The following is a 16,169-nucleotide window of genomic DNA, read 5'->3' as shown; positions in this document are numbered from 1 at the left end:
GGGATAGCGACGATCCCATGGGGTAATCACGTTACCCCTAGTATCAAAAGCCAGCTTAGCAGGTGGACCCTTTGGACCATCCGTATACACTTTCCTAGTAGGGTGCCGACGGGGAGCATAGGAAACCATAGCAGGAGCAGTGTGCTCTGAAGACAACATTTCTTTCCTGCACATATAAGTGCGCATGGAATCTTGTGAGGCAGTAGGCACAGTATGCGTGCGTCATGGCAGCATCAAACCTGTTACCTTTTTTTGGACATACATCTACCCAGTCATTGCCACGGGAATCCAAACCCGAAACCTATTGTTTACCTTTATCCAAAACTTTAGGCAGCTGGGTTACATCTTGCAACGGAGCATCAAGCACCATATCTTCCATGGGCAACACAACATGCTCAGCATCTGAAGTCGGTGGCTTCTCGGGGCATTCGGCCATAAAATGCCCCAGTTTACCACACGAAAAGCAATGCCCTGCAAAGTTACTCCATTTCAAACGAAAGTGCAAAGGATGCATGCCAGAGCAATTAAGCTAACCACGCAGGCCTTTTCCTAGCAGCGTCCCATAATATACACAAACGATTACGATTCATGGATCTGAGGCTCGGTGGGACCAGAACAGTGCCCACCACGGCCATGGCGTCCTTTAAGAGTGGCCAATAGACAACCGGGCAATTTTCCACCTCAACCCACACTGGGCATTCACGTTGAAGCAGGCACTGAAAATATGCCATTGGGTGCCATGGCACAACATGGACCAAACGGCGATCAAAGAACAATGGCAGTTTAAAGAGGAGATCAACACAATGCTTCTCAAAATTCGATAGCACCTCGAAAAAGCCTCGGGGCCCAATAAAAATCTCTTCAACACACTCCCCTTGTAGCAGATTGTGCAGCCACTGGCGAATACGGGAAAGCACTGGGATCTTACCACTGAAGAAGAGTATAACGGCACGTTCATAAAACACTGAAAAGGAGCGCAAGACATTTTTCGGGTCCACAGTGGCTTCCAGAACATCTTCAGTTCCCGAGTCAGAAAAGGCTTCCTGATTATGTTGAACATAATCGCCAAGCAGAGTGTTGGCAAACTCCAACAAATGCCCCCAGTCAACATCCTGAGAGTCCGCAGAATCAATAGCAACCTGAGCATAGAAACGATCCTGATGATCCATTGTCTCTTCCGAAGCATGCTTGGTGCATTTGCCCGCAGGCTGGAAGTCATGACCACGGGGCATCTCCTTTGTGCACGGAACCATATCCTCTGGTTCCTCGGTATCCGAATCCGGGCCAAGAGCTGCCACTGTTTGGTCTATAAAAGCCATATCCAGACCAGCCATGTTGTATCACGACGTATCCCAGTCAGAGATCGAGCCAAGAGCTCACAGGCAGCCGAAACGGCGCAGGCCTCTCTCTCTCTCTGTCGGGCAGAATGGACCCGGCACTGGACTGACGAAGGGGCTCAGGGAGCGCGCGAGCTGGAACAGACGCCCGCTGGGCAGAGAGGGCACGTCCACAGGCAGGGAATAGGAGGCCGCGTACCTTTGCTTGCTCACGCTCTCGCGCTCGCTGTTGTGGCAACCTGGGTGTGATAGGCCGCTTCTCCTTGGTGGCAAAAACGGTCAAATCAGAGCAGTCGACTGTGCGGAGCCTGAGCTGGGCAGGACGAATACGGGCAGTAGGGCGGCAGGCCAGCACGGCGGTCAAAAGCAGTGGGCGCTCGCAGCAGGGAAGGACCATATCAACGGGACGTGCACACGAGCAGTCGACAGCAGGAACGCACACTGGATGCAGACAGCGAGAGGTAAACGGAGTGACAGTCGGCGGGCCAGACAAGGGGAGGCGATGGGCACAGGGCCCCACGGCACAGGTCCAGGTGAAGTCAAGCGACGGGCAGGGGACCCAAACAACGGCAGGGCGACAGGGCTCAGACAGGCGGCCTCTCTCTCTCTCTCTCTCTCATCTATTGCACACAAATTACTTCACACCTAGGCCAACAGGCACAAATTATCATTTGCCTTGCTTGGCCTCTAGTAGCATATATCATTGCCATACTCAAAAGTCTTCTAGCAAAATTTCTGGATGTTATAGAACATACTCAGCAAAACTTCCAACCAACAAAATGCCCCTTTCCTTTAAATCAGTAGGTCATCACATTTGGCAATTTACTTGGCCCATAGATAGACTTGCAGGTTACCAGGTTACAATACACAATGCATCACACTATGCCATGAACTGCTACAGAGCTTTTCTTGCTGCTTGGAACCTGGCCCAGTTCTGATTGATCCTCCTGCTTGTTAGCAGGAGAGAAAACTTGCAAAAAACAGAACCTATCAACAGATCCCAACACCGGTGACCACCTGCTGTCCTGACCTTCACTATTCTTCCAAGAAACCTGGAAGTAATTTTGACATTATTAGTGCACTGCTCCATGAAACTCACAATTTGCAAAAACAGTTGTAGAATCCGCTTGCATGAAATGAAAGCCAGGCTACCACCCCTGATGTCCCACCATATGCTCTCCAAAAAAAGAGTAGACCACTTGGATAGTAGGATCAGACCATGAGCTGAGAAGCCCCAACAACCAGAAGCTGTTAATGACCAAAGCGCCAAACAAGCTGTTTGTGCAAAACTTAAGTGAAAGGCCAGTAGTAACACGCCTGGAAACAGCCAAGCAAGTCTGCAACAAGGTTATGAATGGCAGAATGGCAAGAGTACAAACAGCAGCTGGCGGTGCTGCTGACCACATCATGAAACAGTGAATGAAGCATGCAGTGAATGAAGCATGCAGTGAGATAAGACAAAATCCAGAAGCACCACATCATGAAACAGTGAATGAAGCATGCAGTGAGATAATGGATAGCAGCGAGAAGTACTAAGCACACAGCTACAAGCATGGAAGCTTCCAAAAACCAAAAAGGTGCTCCGGTACTACTGAAATTCAAGTAGGAAGAAGCAGTAAATCAATCACCCTGTTTTCTGTGGCTCTCTTGCCTTATGTGTGTTGTGGTTTAAGTCACTTCGGCAATCTTTTTCATTGTAACATTCATGGCTTCAATATCGTTTAAGTAGTAATATCACTTACAAGCTATAAGGCAATTAATTCCAGCTGAATGATGGAGGCTAAGATGATAGGCACATGGCATCCTATGGTTTAGCAATGTCCCAAATAAATCTGACATAGATTTGTTCTCCAGACAACATCCATGGAAGCTTCAAGCTTTTGTTGGTCAGATGCTAAGAGAAAAATCATGCAGAGATTCCAGAAAACTATGCTCACAACTTCAGTAATATTGGCTTTCATGCTAACAAGATGATGAGCAAACAATGTACCAATCACCCCTTGAGCTCTATGTCAGTGATTCCAGAATCCAGCTGCTCCCTGCTCCCATGCTTGTAAGATTCTCATGAGCTGTTGTATACCCAGCCTATATATCCAACTTCGGAGTTTACTACCCTTTATTTGCACATTGCCACCCAATATAATGAAGGCAAAGAAAAGGGAAACAATTGTTTTCTCAAAACCCTAAAAGAAAAGGGGAGGACTTGCAGAAAAGGAAGCATAGGTGATTGCCTGCTAGGATTTTGAAAGGACTTGAAAGTCTAGCCAAAGAGGGTCATAACCCCATATTTAACGTTGATGCAGATAGTCAGCATTCAGCAAGGCTTATTCAACTGAATACACTCTAATGGGAACACAGAAAAGTAAAACAACATCAACGAATCTTGAACATTATCAAAACAGAAAAGATCAGTGTCAGCCTATGCAAAATGGGAACCACCATTAGTCTTTTCAGCTCCTATGCACCTTCATAGCAGCTAAATATTTTCTTGTATGCTACTGCAGAAATGTTGAAACACTCCTAAAAGATCAAATATGATGACGGCCCTGAATCATGACACAAGAGTCAATATTTAGGAACTTACGGGTCTCCAATTTCAATACGGCATGTCTCACAATAAAAGGATGAAGGTATTTCATGTTCCACTCCCTCCTTTTCAGGTATGAGAACACAACTGATGTGCTGCCATACAGAACACTTTGGATCATCACACTGTAACCAGTACAAGAGAATTGTTTATTACCCAAACTTGGTAACGCGGAACAAAAGGTATGTGCCAAGCACCACTAAAAGACAAAACTGCTATCGAATTAGGAGAAAAAGAGCAAGAACAACATCACAGAACAGCAAAATAAAATGAGGAAGTTGGGAATACTTGTATCATGGTACCAGCATCCATTGAGCTACCACATGGACATCGAGTTTTACTTTCTCTTGGAGCTGATTCTGTTTCAGCTGATGGGCCTGCAGTAATGGACTCAAACAGTCTTTCACCAACCGTTGTTGCCAAGTCAGGTGCACTGAATCCATGCATTTTCCTGCAACAATTTAACAAAAGAATATTTTAGCCTGCTCACAGATCTAGGCCAATTGATCTGTCCATTGTGCATGTTCGGTAATGCCTGACAGTGATGCTACATCTTTGCATCCATGAGTTATATTTTACCCAGGCTAGAATAACTGAACCCACATAGACTCTGAATACAAGACACAGGATTCTGAAGGCTTTAGTATTCAAAAGTTATAATGCACCAATACTAAAACTCTAAAACTGGAGTGGGTTCAGCTGAATCAATTTCCAGGATGACTCTGGCCAAATTTCATTCAGAGGCATGATCCTTCTGTATGTACCCTCCTTGCAACCAGCCTAACAGAAACTTCTATTAGAAAACCAGAAAGTCTAAGTTGACATCGGGCTACAGCCAAATGCATAGGCTGCCAAACTCTTATGGGGAGCTAGGAAAGGTGAGCCACAACCAAGCCTGCATTAAGTACGATTAACCAAGCAAAGCAGAGTGGTGTCAGTTGTTGCCAACTAATGCCACAACTCAGGATATCAAGAGTCTCCCTCTCCCCCTTCTGAATCTGAAATGCCGGGGACAAAAAGAAAATTAATAAACATCTACCATAGATTGGAGCATTACTATGTGAAACTCCAACATTCAATATATCAAAACAAAATGAACGACTCAGGAGAATAAGACTAAAAAGTAGAATTCAAAGAACTACTTCTTTATGTATTTGGCATTACCATAAGAGTCTGCATCTCAAACGACAATTGCTCTCAATGCTTTTGCAGACCTCATCATTCTGGAGTTATTCTGTTGGTAACTGTTCCAAATCAGCAGCATGTCTCAACCCTTCAGGGCCCCATCATGCTGTCCCAAAAGTTACTTCTTTGTGCCCCATGCTTGATCATTTGGTGTGTTATCTAAATGTGCCATAATGTGTTGCTATATCCTCATGTCTAGCTTTGGAAACTTGTAGTGTACCTGACAACAGGTAATTGGGATGCTGGCATGGTAGGTCAGACAGTAAGGCACACTGGCCAGCAGATTGCTGATATGGCAGTAATCGGGAAGGCGCCAGCACATATGTGGCCTATTTAGGCAGACTACTTCACAGTTTTCAGCATCATAGATCATGGTTCTCCACTTGATCATAATTCATTGTTAACATCTTCAGACTCCAGAGAGAGCATGGAGCTGGACAGGCAGCACATGAATTGAGGGACACGTCACACAAGCCAAAGCATTTATGATTGATTTGTGGCTGACCAAGGCTGATTGCAGCTGATCGTCAGTCTCTCTGGGACTGAACAACAGGTGGACTCTATGGACATGAGGCAAGGGAGAGAGCAGGATTGCATACAGCTGAGAGAGTAGCGTAGACTTCACCCTTGTATAAACCATTATTACTGCCGCAATATATAGAAAGATGGACCATTTCTGCCTTGGAATTCTCTCTCCTCATAGGAATTGTTGTAGATCTACAAGATGAGTGTCTTATAGTTGATATTCGACCACCACAGCAACTGTATGAGGCAGCAATCAAAGCTCTGAGGTTTTCATTATTCACCATGAAGGCTTCATAGAAAGAGCTAGCTTTGCGAGTGGAGGCAGAGGCGATAGACAGCCATGTTTTGCCAAGAACTCACTCATCCAGCTTTGGGAGAAGATCAATGACATGGAAAAGACATGGACAGTTGGAACACCTTGAACACTTGGTGGTTCCGAATTCAGCAGACACAGTCTTTTAGCCCCATGAACATTGTTGCAGGCACAAACTCAAGGACATCCAATAATGAGAGACCAGGCTAGCATAGTTAAAGAGGTTTCCCCCTTTCCTAGCAAGTATGGAGGATTGTCTCATGGTCAGCATAATTGCTTACCTATTCTTCACATGCTTCACCGACTTTCATCCTTTTTCCATCTCTTCCTCAGCCGGTGGTGTTTTGGGCCACCCTGAGCATCCCCATGTTCCTTTCTATAATCACCTTAAGCTTTCTTTTGGGTTTTCTGTACTGGGTGGGTGGGTGGCTGGGTGTATTGGGCAGGTGGTGGTTTGTTTCGGTGTCCGAGGCAGTGGTTTTGCTGGGGTGAGTGAGTGGGGCAGGTTCAGTTAGGGGCATTAGGTTATCTCACTCAATCCCAATCATAGAGGGGACACCCTACACATCCATGTGAGAGAGCGCAAGAAAATCTGAAGCAAGAAAACATAGGCAAGAAACCAAAACACAATGAATAGTGAACTTAGAGAACGAAGAACTCAAATAGACTCACAAACATGCAATGGAATCCATAATACCAAGCATGATCATGAGAATGAGTGCAATACCACCAAGGTGACCAGCACTATGATGACCAACCACAGTGCCTCCAATCCTTCTCTCCAGTGACGCAAGGTGATGGTGAGATGATACACGTGTGAGGACCATATATAGACCATAATGGAGCCTCTGTGCAATGGAAAGGCAACATGGCCACAGAGAGGAAAGAGAAGAGAGAAACTGCAAGAGAATAGAAGGAAGTGATAACACTACACTGAATCTGAATGGAAAGCTGCATACAATGGTGGACTGATCAGTCCCTGCATGCAGCCCAAGGCATCAGCGAGAGCACCAGATCAGGCTAATGACACCAGCAGCACCAAGATGGAGGACAGGCTGAAGAAGTGTGCTGTCTACCTGCAGAAAAAAAGGCGATAACCAGCCACAAGTGGGGGATGGCTACAAATAGTCAGAACCAGCCAAAACTAGCCAACCACCTGCAGTTGGCCACATTAAATGCTGACCCACTAGCTGGAGAAAATGCACAAACTACTGGCAATAATCTGGAACAGGCCACTCATGAGAAACGCAGTGCCCCCCCCCCCCCGCTTGCCAAAAAAAAGGCCACTGAAAAAGAAATGCAAAGGTTGTAAACCAGCCTCTGCTAGTGTGAACGCTCCCTAAACTGACTGAAAAGAAATGCCTGCAGAAATAATGGGCCGAAACAATCACAGCTCCTATGTCTTCATCAAACTCTAATGGAGCTCACAACCAAGCGATGATAGACTAAAAAAATACAAGCTAACACCCCCTCTCAAATCCCAAGAGTGTCTAAAGACCCAACGGCCTCATCTGATGAAGCATGGAAGCTTGAGACAAAGGCTTCGTAAAGAGGTCAGTTGTATCATCCCTCATGGGATAGTAGGCCACTGCTAGCTCGGAAATGGTACTGAAACTCAATGTGCTTCATGCGAGCATGAAACACCAGATTCTTCGCTAGAGCTCGTGCACTCTAGCTATCCACGCGCAGCTGAGTGGATCCTATCTATGGAAAGCTGATCTCCAACAACAAACAATGGAGACAAACCACCTCCTATGTTGTAGAACAAAGAGCGCAGTACTCTGCCTCCGTAGAAGATAAGGCCACGGTAGGCTGCTTCTTACTACTACATGAGATAGATCCCAAGCCAAGGGAGAAAGTAAAACCTATAGTGGAGCATCTAGATTCCACATCTCCTGCCCAATCTAAGTCACTTCATCCTACAAGAGTGCCCTCCCTTCATATATGATCTCATAGAATCAAGTCCCTTGTAAATAGTGCAACATGCACAAAGCAACTCATCGTGAGCCTAAGTAGGTGTCTTCGTGAAAGAAGACAGCAATGCCACCACAAAATAAATGTTTGGCCTAGTATGGATAAGCCAAAACAAGGAGTCAACAAGACACTTGTACCGAGTAGAATTTGATTACAAATCTCCCATAGTCACCAACTTGGACTTTGGGTCCATAGGGCAAGAAACAGCCGACATGTGGCCATGCCAAACTCCAAAAGAAGCTCGAAGAGATACCTATGTTGAGAAACTAAAATGCTCTCTATCAACTAATAAATCTAAAGACCAAGGAAGAAATGAAGGGTACCAAGATCGGTCATGTCGAACTCTTGCCACAAAATCTTGTGTCCGATCCACCTACTCTGACTCCTATGATAATCAAGGCATCCACATACAAGATGACTAAAATACACTTATTATCCTCAACCTTATAATGAGGTTTGGGGTCATGATCTAATCAATGGAAGCCACTCTATAGAAAGAACCAATCAATCTACTCGTAACAAGCCCTAAAAGCTTGCTTCAAGCCATAGAGGACCTTCCTCCACCTATAAACATTATCCTCCTTCCGTGCTACATAAAAACCATGAGGCTGACCAACATAAATCTCCTCTAAAACAGAATTTAAGAATGCAAACTTCACATCTCGTAAACTGGCCATCAGTGATGGGCTGAAGGAGCCAAAATCGCCCGAATAGTAGACGTACGGGCTGCAAGTGCAAAAGTCTCTGAATAGTCTGAGCCTACCCTCTTTGCAAATCCTTTGGCAACAACCTTGCTCTATGCTTGTCCAAGATGCCATCAGCCAAGTATTTGGTATTATACACCCACTTCACACCAAACACCTTCCACGTCCCTCAACACAAAACTAACTCCCAAGTCTAATTACACTTGATAAAATAGAGCTCCTCCTATATAGCACAATATCAAACATAATATGCAAGAGCCTCATCAATAGTGGTAGGCTCATGATCCTACAAAGTTTGCACATAGTGGACTGCCTTGCTTGTGAAGCACTCCCGAATCTTGCATAAGTTGAAATACCACCCTCAAATGGCAACGAGTTGATCCCTCTACGAGGAAGATCAAGGATCCTCCAATACTTGTAATGTACATGTCTAGGATAGGGACCCTTCCTCACTGCTAGGTAAAGGTACATCCCCCTCATCAAAAGAAGAAGGCTCCCCCTCGAATGGCTCAATACCCCCTGGACAAACCTGACAGGATAGGGCAGGAGTAGAAATACTCAAGGAAGAAGAAAAAGAGGAATCCATCGAGGATGGAAGGAGAGTAAAATGTGGAGGAGGAGAAGGGGGGGGCGGGGGTCGGGGGGGGTCATCGACAAAGAAAGGGTGCCAATGGGTAACTTGGAAGGAAGGGGAGGCACTAATGGTGGAGGTGGATCAATCGATCGCAAAGAACACCTCTAAGAGGACACCTATCAATCGGAACATTCAAGGCCACAACCTCGTCAAATACCACATCTCTACTCACTTGTATCTATCTTTTCTTCGAGTCATGGAGCCTATAGCCCTTCATCATCGTGCTATAACCAACAAAGATAAGCTTCTTTGAGCTCGAGTCGAGCTTTCCCTATTTATTCTTGGCCACATGGACATTGGCATCGCACCCAAAGCTACAAAAGTGAGATGAAAGGCATCTTACCAAAGAAAGTCTCATACGGAATCGTATCCTATAATGCAAAAGACGTGTTGCACATATGCACCACTATAGCAACCACCTCAACCCAAAGAGAATGAGCAAGGCCATGATGCTTCAACATCAATCAGGCAATCTCAAGCATGGTCCTGTTGGCATGCTCCACCACACCATTCTCACATGGTGTGCTCAAATGGAAGTACTCCATTTGAATGCCATGCTCCTTGCAAAATCTATCAAAAGCCTTGGAGCAAAAATTCATACACCTCAAACCTTGAAAGAAGTTTGTGTTTCACTAAAAACCTTTCACTTGCAGAAGTTGGAATACACTCTGCTCTTGTACTACAAAAAACAAGGCCACACATACATGCTGAAATCATCAACAATAAGCATTAGATATTTGGCCTTCTCAATGGAGGCCATGCCCATAGGTCCACACAAGTCGCTATGCAACAACTTGGAGTAGTAAATGAAACCAGCCTTCCTTCTTGGAATGGGTGGTGATAACCTGATTTAAGAGTTAATTACAGCAATAAATAAATGCATATAAAATGAAATACACACTATATCATAACATTTTTTGGACAGTAGACACCCTATTGGCCCCAAAATTGGTGCCCCTTGCGGTATTTCTTTAGCTTTCATTCAATTGGAAGGAGTACAACTCGAGATTCTTCAATCTCCTCCTGCTAACCAATTGCTCTTGCTGTCATAAATGACCAGCAAGCCTTTTGGGTCATTTGCCCCTTGATTCACCCAGGACTTCTCCAATTTGACCCTTGGCTGGCCAAATGCTGCCCCAAATCAATTCGAGATGGGCTGGCTCCTGAAATCCCTTGAAAATCTTCAATTATCAGCTGCTGATTTCAGTCCCTTGAACCTTCAATCTCTGGCACGGATCCCAAGGTGGTTGCTACACCCTAATTTCTGCTGTAAATTAGGGTTTACTGCAGAAATTACAGATCAGCCCACCAAAAATGGCTGAGATCTCCGAATGGCTAAGAATTGCTGAGAATGGCTGAGCATAGGCTAAAGGAGATGAGAGAATGCTGTAGAGAGAGAAATTTCTGAGATTTGTCGCGAAGAACTGATCAAAATCAGCTGCTGCCCTGCTGTACCAGCCCCAAACAGATGCACCAACAACCATAGGACCATCAGAGACTGTGATCTTCAGGAGAAAGTGCATCAACAGCAATTGCCAGCTTCCCAAGGTCAAGAATATGCAATCTCCATCACCAAAATGGTCTCCAATGGCTGGGAAATGGCCCCAAAAGCTGGCAGCAACAGTCCAACACCTCTTCCCAACAGCTCCAAAATGAAAAACGAGATTTTCTTCTCCCTTCAGCCCTATTTAGCCTTTCCCCCACTTGCATGGGAAAGTTTTGCCAAGTGGCAGGTTTCTTAATCCATTTTCAGCAATTTCCAGCCATTTAATTAATTTTCAGAATTAATTAATTCTGAAAATTAATTCAGCCCTTGATCCATGCCCAAAAAATTGACCTTGCCCATCCAAAAATTAATTGGCTAGGCCATTTGCAACCCAAAGTGGGTCCATGCATTAATTGACCCTTGGACAAGCATTAATCCATTAATTAATGCCTAGTCCCTAGTGTCACCACTGACACTTAATGCCAATTAATGGTCCTAGGGACAAACTGACACCAAAATTCACCTAGAATCAATAAGTGTAACTTGTTACAACTTTTGCCTTTAACACCGATCTTTTTCACAGGGTCCTTGGGCCTTCAACTGTAAAAAAGTAGCTTGCACCTCACAAGTGCAACACATGTGCATCTTTTAATTGCACATTTAATTAATCCTTTAATCAAATGTCAATTAAACATAAGCAAAGCATCAAATTTTCACGTCCTCGTGATAGTAAACCTCCGAGAAGAAACCTATGGGTGAGGCTATCTATGTTGCTTGCCCAATAAACAACTAGGACATAATATATAGATGGGGGACAAATCTAGAAACCCTTCTACTATCTTGTTCTGAGAAACTTATATGATGGAGTCAAAGCTCAAGTGCCCATAATAGGCATGTCAAAGTAGCCCAATAGCCCAAGCTCATGAGAAGTCTACGTAGCAAGGATGGTAAAACTTGTAGAGCCCACCCTCTTGTGTACCTGTCGAAAGAATAGCACCTCCAACAAAATCCTCAATGAACATAACATCCTAGGTGAAGGCCACCCATATATCTAGCTATGTCAAACCATGGACAAAAAGAAGGTTAAAACCCAAATCTAGTACATCAAGAACTTTCACAGAAGAATCTTGTCTATTGGACAAAAGGGGAATAGTCCCTACTCCATGAACTAGTGCTACAAAAGAGTTGTCACCAGTGGTAGTGCAACCCCTCTAGAACAAAGACCTGAAGCCAATCCTACTTGTAGGTCATATGTGAAGAGGTTCCACTATCCACAAGCCATGGCTTCTCCTCAGTGAAATAAGCAAGTGTGGTATCCTCAACCTTGAATAAATGAACAAAGACTGACTCTATAGTAGCCGAGGTAGTCTTCAAATCCTTAGAGCCTTCCTTTGGCTTCAAATGAGAATACTTCTACCCACACCAAGTCTATTGACAAGCTCAGGGAAGTTGGGATTGATTGAAAGGTGCATATGCATGGCTCAAAAGCTATGAAAGCTTTTCTGTGATAGGCAATCTTGGACTTCCATAGTTGAAGAAATTTGTCTCACCCCTTCCCTCTACTATCCCAAACATGACACAATTTGTTGCCCTTCTGAATGACCCATCTTTTATTCTCAACCATCTTATGGTAAATCTAATAGGCTAACCTTTTTAGGAAATTGTCTGACGTCACAACCGCCCAATCCTACCACGGGAAAGAAGGCTGAAAATCAAGCAATGAAGTATACCACTGAAGCTGCTCTTGCAAGGTCAACCAAATTGGGCTATAGCCTCTAGGCCCCAAAAGTATTGGTAAATGCAACAGAAAAAATAAAGGCGAGGCTGTACTAAATAGACTCCAAACAGCCATTGCCCTATTCACATCAGTTCGATCAGCCTTAAGATACATAAAGGAATCATTTACCAAAGATTTGTCAGAGTGCAGCGGTGCGGAAGCGTAGGACTGAGAGAGAGAGAACGCAAAGAGAGAAGAGAGAGAAAGAGAGTGGAAGATGAAGATCTGCTGTATAAAGTGTGCTGAATACAAAGATATGCTGATATATACACGGGCGCAGTGCGCTGGACTGCGTGTCTCCACCTCGACGATGCAACCTGCTGTTCACCTCGAAGTCCGCTACAGTCTGCACTGTCTCCTGTCTGAAATCTGCGAACAGAGACGGAATCTGCGCGTGCCACCGGTCTGTAATCTGCGAGCAGAGAAGTGTAGGAGACTGCTGAAGAACTCGGCTATTTATAGCCAGAATCTGGGCGAAAACCAGGGCAGGTCGGCTGCATTAAATACAGCCGACTGGACTGCAGGCAGTCGGACTGCCACGTGGCAGTCCGACTGCACAGTCCAACTGTGCAGCCGATTGCACAGTCCGACTGGACTGTGCAGTCCCGTACCCGTACAGGCGCTGATCTCTAACACCCCCTCTCAGAGCCTAGGCAGGGCAGAAGCCTGAGGAATCTTGAATGTCTCCGAAGTAGAGCCTGGGGAAGTGCCTTCGTAAACAAATCTGCAAGATTGTCCTCTGTCTTGCAGTACTCCACAGTGATGGTCTCATCCAGAAGCTTCTCTCTGATGAAGTGGTACTGGATCTCGATGTGCTTCGTCCAGGCATGAAAAACAGGATTCCGTGCCAAGGCAATGCAACTCTCATTGTCACATTGCAGCAAAGTAGGACGAGTCTGGGGGCAGCCAAGCTCCTCCAACAATCTCCGAAGCCACACAGCCTCACATGTGGTGGAAGACGCGGCCCGATACTCCGCCTCAATAGACGAAAGGGCTACCGTGGGCTGCTTCTTGCTACTCCATGAGATAACACCTGCACCCAAGGTAAAACAGTAACCTGTCGTAGACTGCCTGTGGTCCACATCACCGGCCCAATCCGAGTCGCTCCAACCTGCAAGTACAAGATCTGAACCATCTGTCCCTGCGGGATAATGAATCCCTAAATCAGACGTCCCCCTCAAATACCGAAGTATCCTCTGAGCAGCCTGCCAGTGCACTGTCTTAGGTTCACTCATAAACCCTGCCAAGAGCCCAACAGCAAAACAAAGATCAACACGAGTGTTGAGAATCCAAATCAAGGATCCAATCAGTTGACGATAGCGGGAAGCATCCGCCATAGGAGAAGCTGAATGGGAAGTGGCCTTCCAGTTCGGATCCATAGGAGTAGAAAGGGTTTGACAATCCTCCATCGCAAAAGACACTAGAGCTCCTCTACATATCTCTGCTGAGAGATGAAGATCCCCCTCTGAGACTGATAAATCTCATGGCCCAAAAAGAAATGGAGTAGACCCAAGTCCGTCATCTCGAACGTCCGATGTAAAGCTGACTTCGTCTCTTGGACCTGCTGTGCATGATCACCTGTGACAATCAAATCATCAACATAAAACACAAAAAGCACACAACCATCCTCGGAAGTGTGAACATAAAGCTGCGGATCGGCCTTAGAACGCCGATATCCCAACTGGGACTAAAGGAACGAATCAATCTTCTCGTTCCATGCACGCGGAGACTGCTTGAGGCCATACAAGGCCTTCTTCAACCTGTAGACTTTCCCATCTGAAGATCCAAAGCCAGGAGGCTGCTCAACATAGATCTCCTCCTTCAAATCACCATTGAGGAAGGCCGACTTCACATCCAACTGGTAAACAAGCCATCTCCTATGGCCAGCCAAGGCAAGAACAGCTCTAATGGTTGCCATACGAGCAATGGGGGCAAAAGTATCATGACAATCAATCCCTGGGCGCTGTGCAAAACCTTTAGCAACAAGGCGAGCCTTGTGCTTATCCAAAGAACCATCGCTAAGGTATTTGGTCTTGAAGACCCATTTGACGCCAATCACCTTCTTATTCGGGGGACGGGGGACGAGTGACCAAGTGCCATTCCTCTCAATAGCCTCCAACTCAGCTTCCATAGCTTTCTTCCATGGTGCGGACTGTAAAGCCTCCTTCACGGAGGTGGGCTCTCGATCCTGCATAACACGGGTCATCAAACAATAGTTAGAGCAAACAAGCTTCGAAAGCCTTTTCGATATATAGCTAGATCATAACAACCTGCTAACCATAAGCTTTGGCATAATCAATCCCCATCTGAGCATTCAAAATATTATGCATGATGTTCCGTCCCTTAAAGAAACCACATTGATATGGATGAATCATCTACACAAACAATTTCTACAATATATTATCAATGATTTTGGAGAAGATTTTTGTAGAAGGAAGCTATAATAGAAATGGATCTCCATAGCTTCAAGATGCATGGTGAAGGACCTTGGGCAGCAAATGAATGACCGCAATCGCCGATATTCCAATCTGAAGGCATCGAATCAAATCTCCATACATACTAGCAAAGGCAATTCAATGGGTCCTTAAAGCTATTCAACATGGACCGAAATCTATTCATTGGAAGGCCATCCCAATCGGGGCTTTTCATGCACAAAAGATGGGACAATGCATCCTTCAATTTAGTATCAGTAATATCTGCCTCCATCAAATCTGTCAATTCAAGCTTGATCCAATCTTGGACCATGTCACAAACATATCAATGGGCAAAATGGGCAGCATCAAAAAGAACCTCATGTGGACCCAACAAAGTTTTGTAGTACTCGAGGCACAGCTGAATAATAGATCCAAGCTTAGTAACAATGTACCTCCCTACCTCCCTCTCTCTCTCTCTCTCTCTCTCTCTCTCTCTCTCTCTCTCTCTCTCTCTATATATATATATATATATATATATATATATATATATATATATATATATATATATATATATATATATATAGAGAGAGAGAGAGAGAGATAGTTGCTCCTCACCTTGTGGGTTGCACCTCCCAACAGTGGTACCTAAGCCAACACTGTTGCTAGCTTGGCCATAGCTATTAGTGAATGCCGCCAATGCCTTAACTTGCCAACACCACCACCTAGTAGCTGCTCCTATTGTCACCCAACACCACCTTTCATAATCCATGTATGACTATATAAAATAAGGAATCTCCAACATAAAGTTTTATATAAGGCTATAATAACATTGCCTCCATTATAGCTATCCACAGGTTGCCTCCATGTAACCATGGGGCAAATTGACTAAAAACAAAGCATCTTCTTCATCTACTACCAACGTTGCTTGCATGCCTACTTCCTCCAAGAACCACCCTCTAGCATTGAAGCCATTACTTTTCCTACCCTACACACCGTCCCACTGCCCTATGGTTTGCCTTGATACCCTATTCAGCCCACCTATCTTCCACCCCACTGCCTCAAGTCAAGCTATCACTCCAAATACACCATCTACTTGCACAAACACCGCCCGATCCACCAAACAATAGAATCATTCAATGCTTGGTCTTTGAGACCCACCTTACCTTCCACCAGTAGCTACTTTGTCAACTTCTAATGTTGCCCACCAACATTGTTCACACCCCAATAGCAACT

The 16,169-nt window shown here is 45.0% G+C and overlaps 1 protein-coding gene across 10 annotated transcripts in view; it reads right to left on the bottom strand.

Moving 5' to 3' along the window:
* Window positions 1-16,169, bottom strand: part of LOC148013909 (E3 SUMO-protein ligase SIZ1-like) — a 105,419-nt gene that overhangs the window by 74,136 nt on the left and 15,114 nt on the right. For 9 of the 10 annotated variants that reach the window (XR_015688672.1, XR_015688674.1, XR_015688669.1 and 6 more), the window contains exons 5-6: window positions 4,213-4,375; window positions 3,922-4,049 (exon numbers count right to left, since the gene is read on the bottom strand). Coding sequence is in view for 1 of the 10 variants with exons in the window: in XM_087666875.1 (XP_087523001.1) it covers window positions 3,922-4,049; window positions 4,213-4,375 (291 nt within the window). In the remaining 9 variants the exon portion in view is untranslated. The remainder of the gene's footprint in view (window positions 1-3,921; window positions 4,050-4,212; window positions 4,376-16,169) is intronic. The other variant, XR_015688675.1, reaches the window with a different exon arrangement.

This window comes from Lygodium microphyllum, chromosome 25, assembly GCF_053477565.2.
Source record: "Lygodium microphyllum isolate KBCC chromosome 25, Lygodium_microphyllum_v1.1.10, whole genome shotgun sequence".
Taxonomy (NCBI): Eukaryota; Viridiplantae; Streptophyta; class Polypodiopsida; order Schizaeales; family Lygodiaceae; genus Lygodium; species Lygodium microphyllum.
The sequence above is the reverse complement of the archived record's forward strand: the minus strand, read 5'-3'. Positions and strand labels throughout refer to the sequence as shown.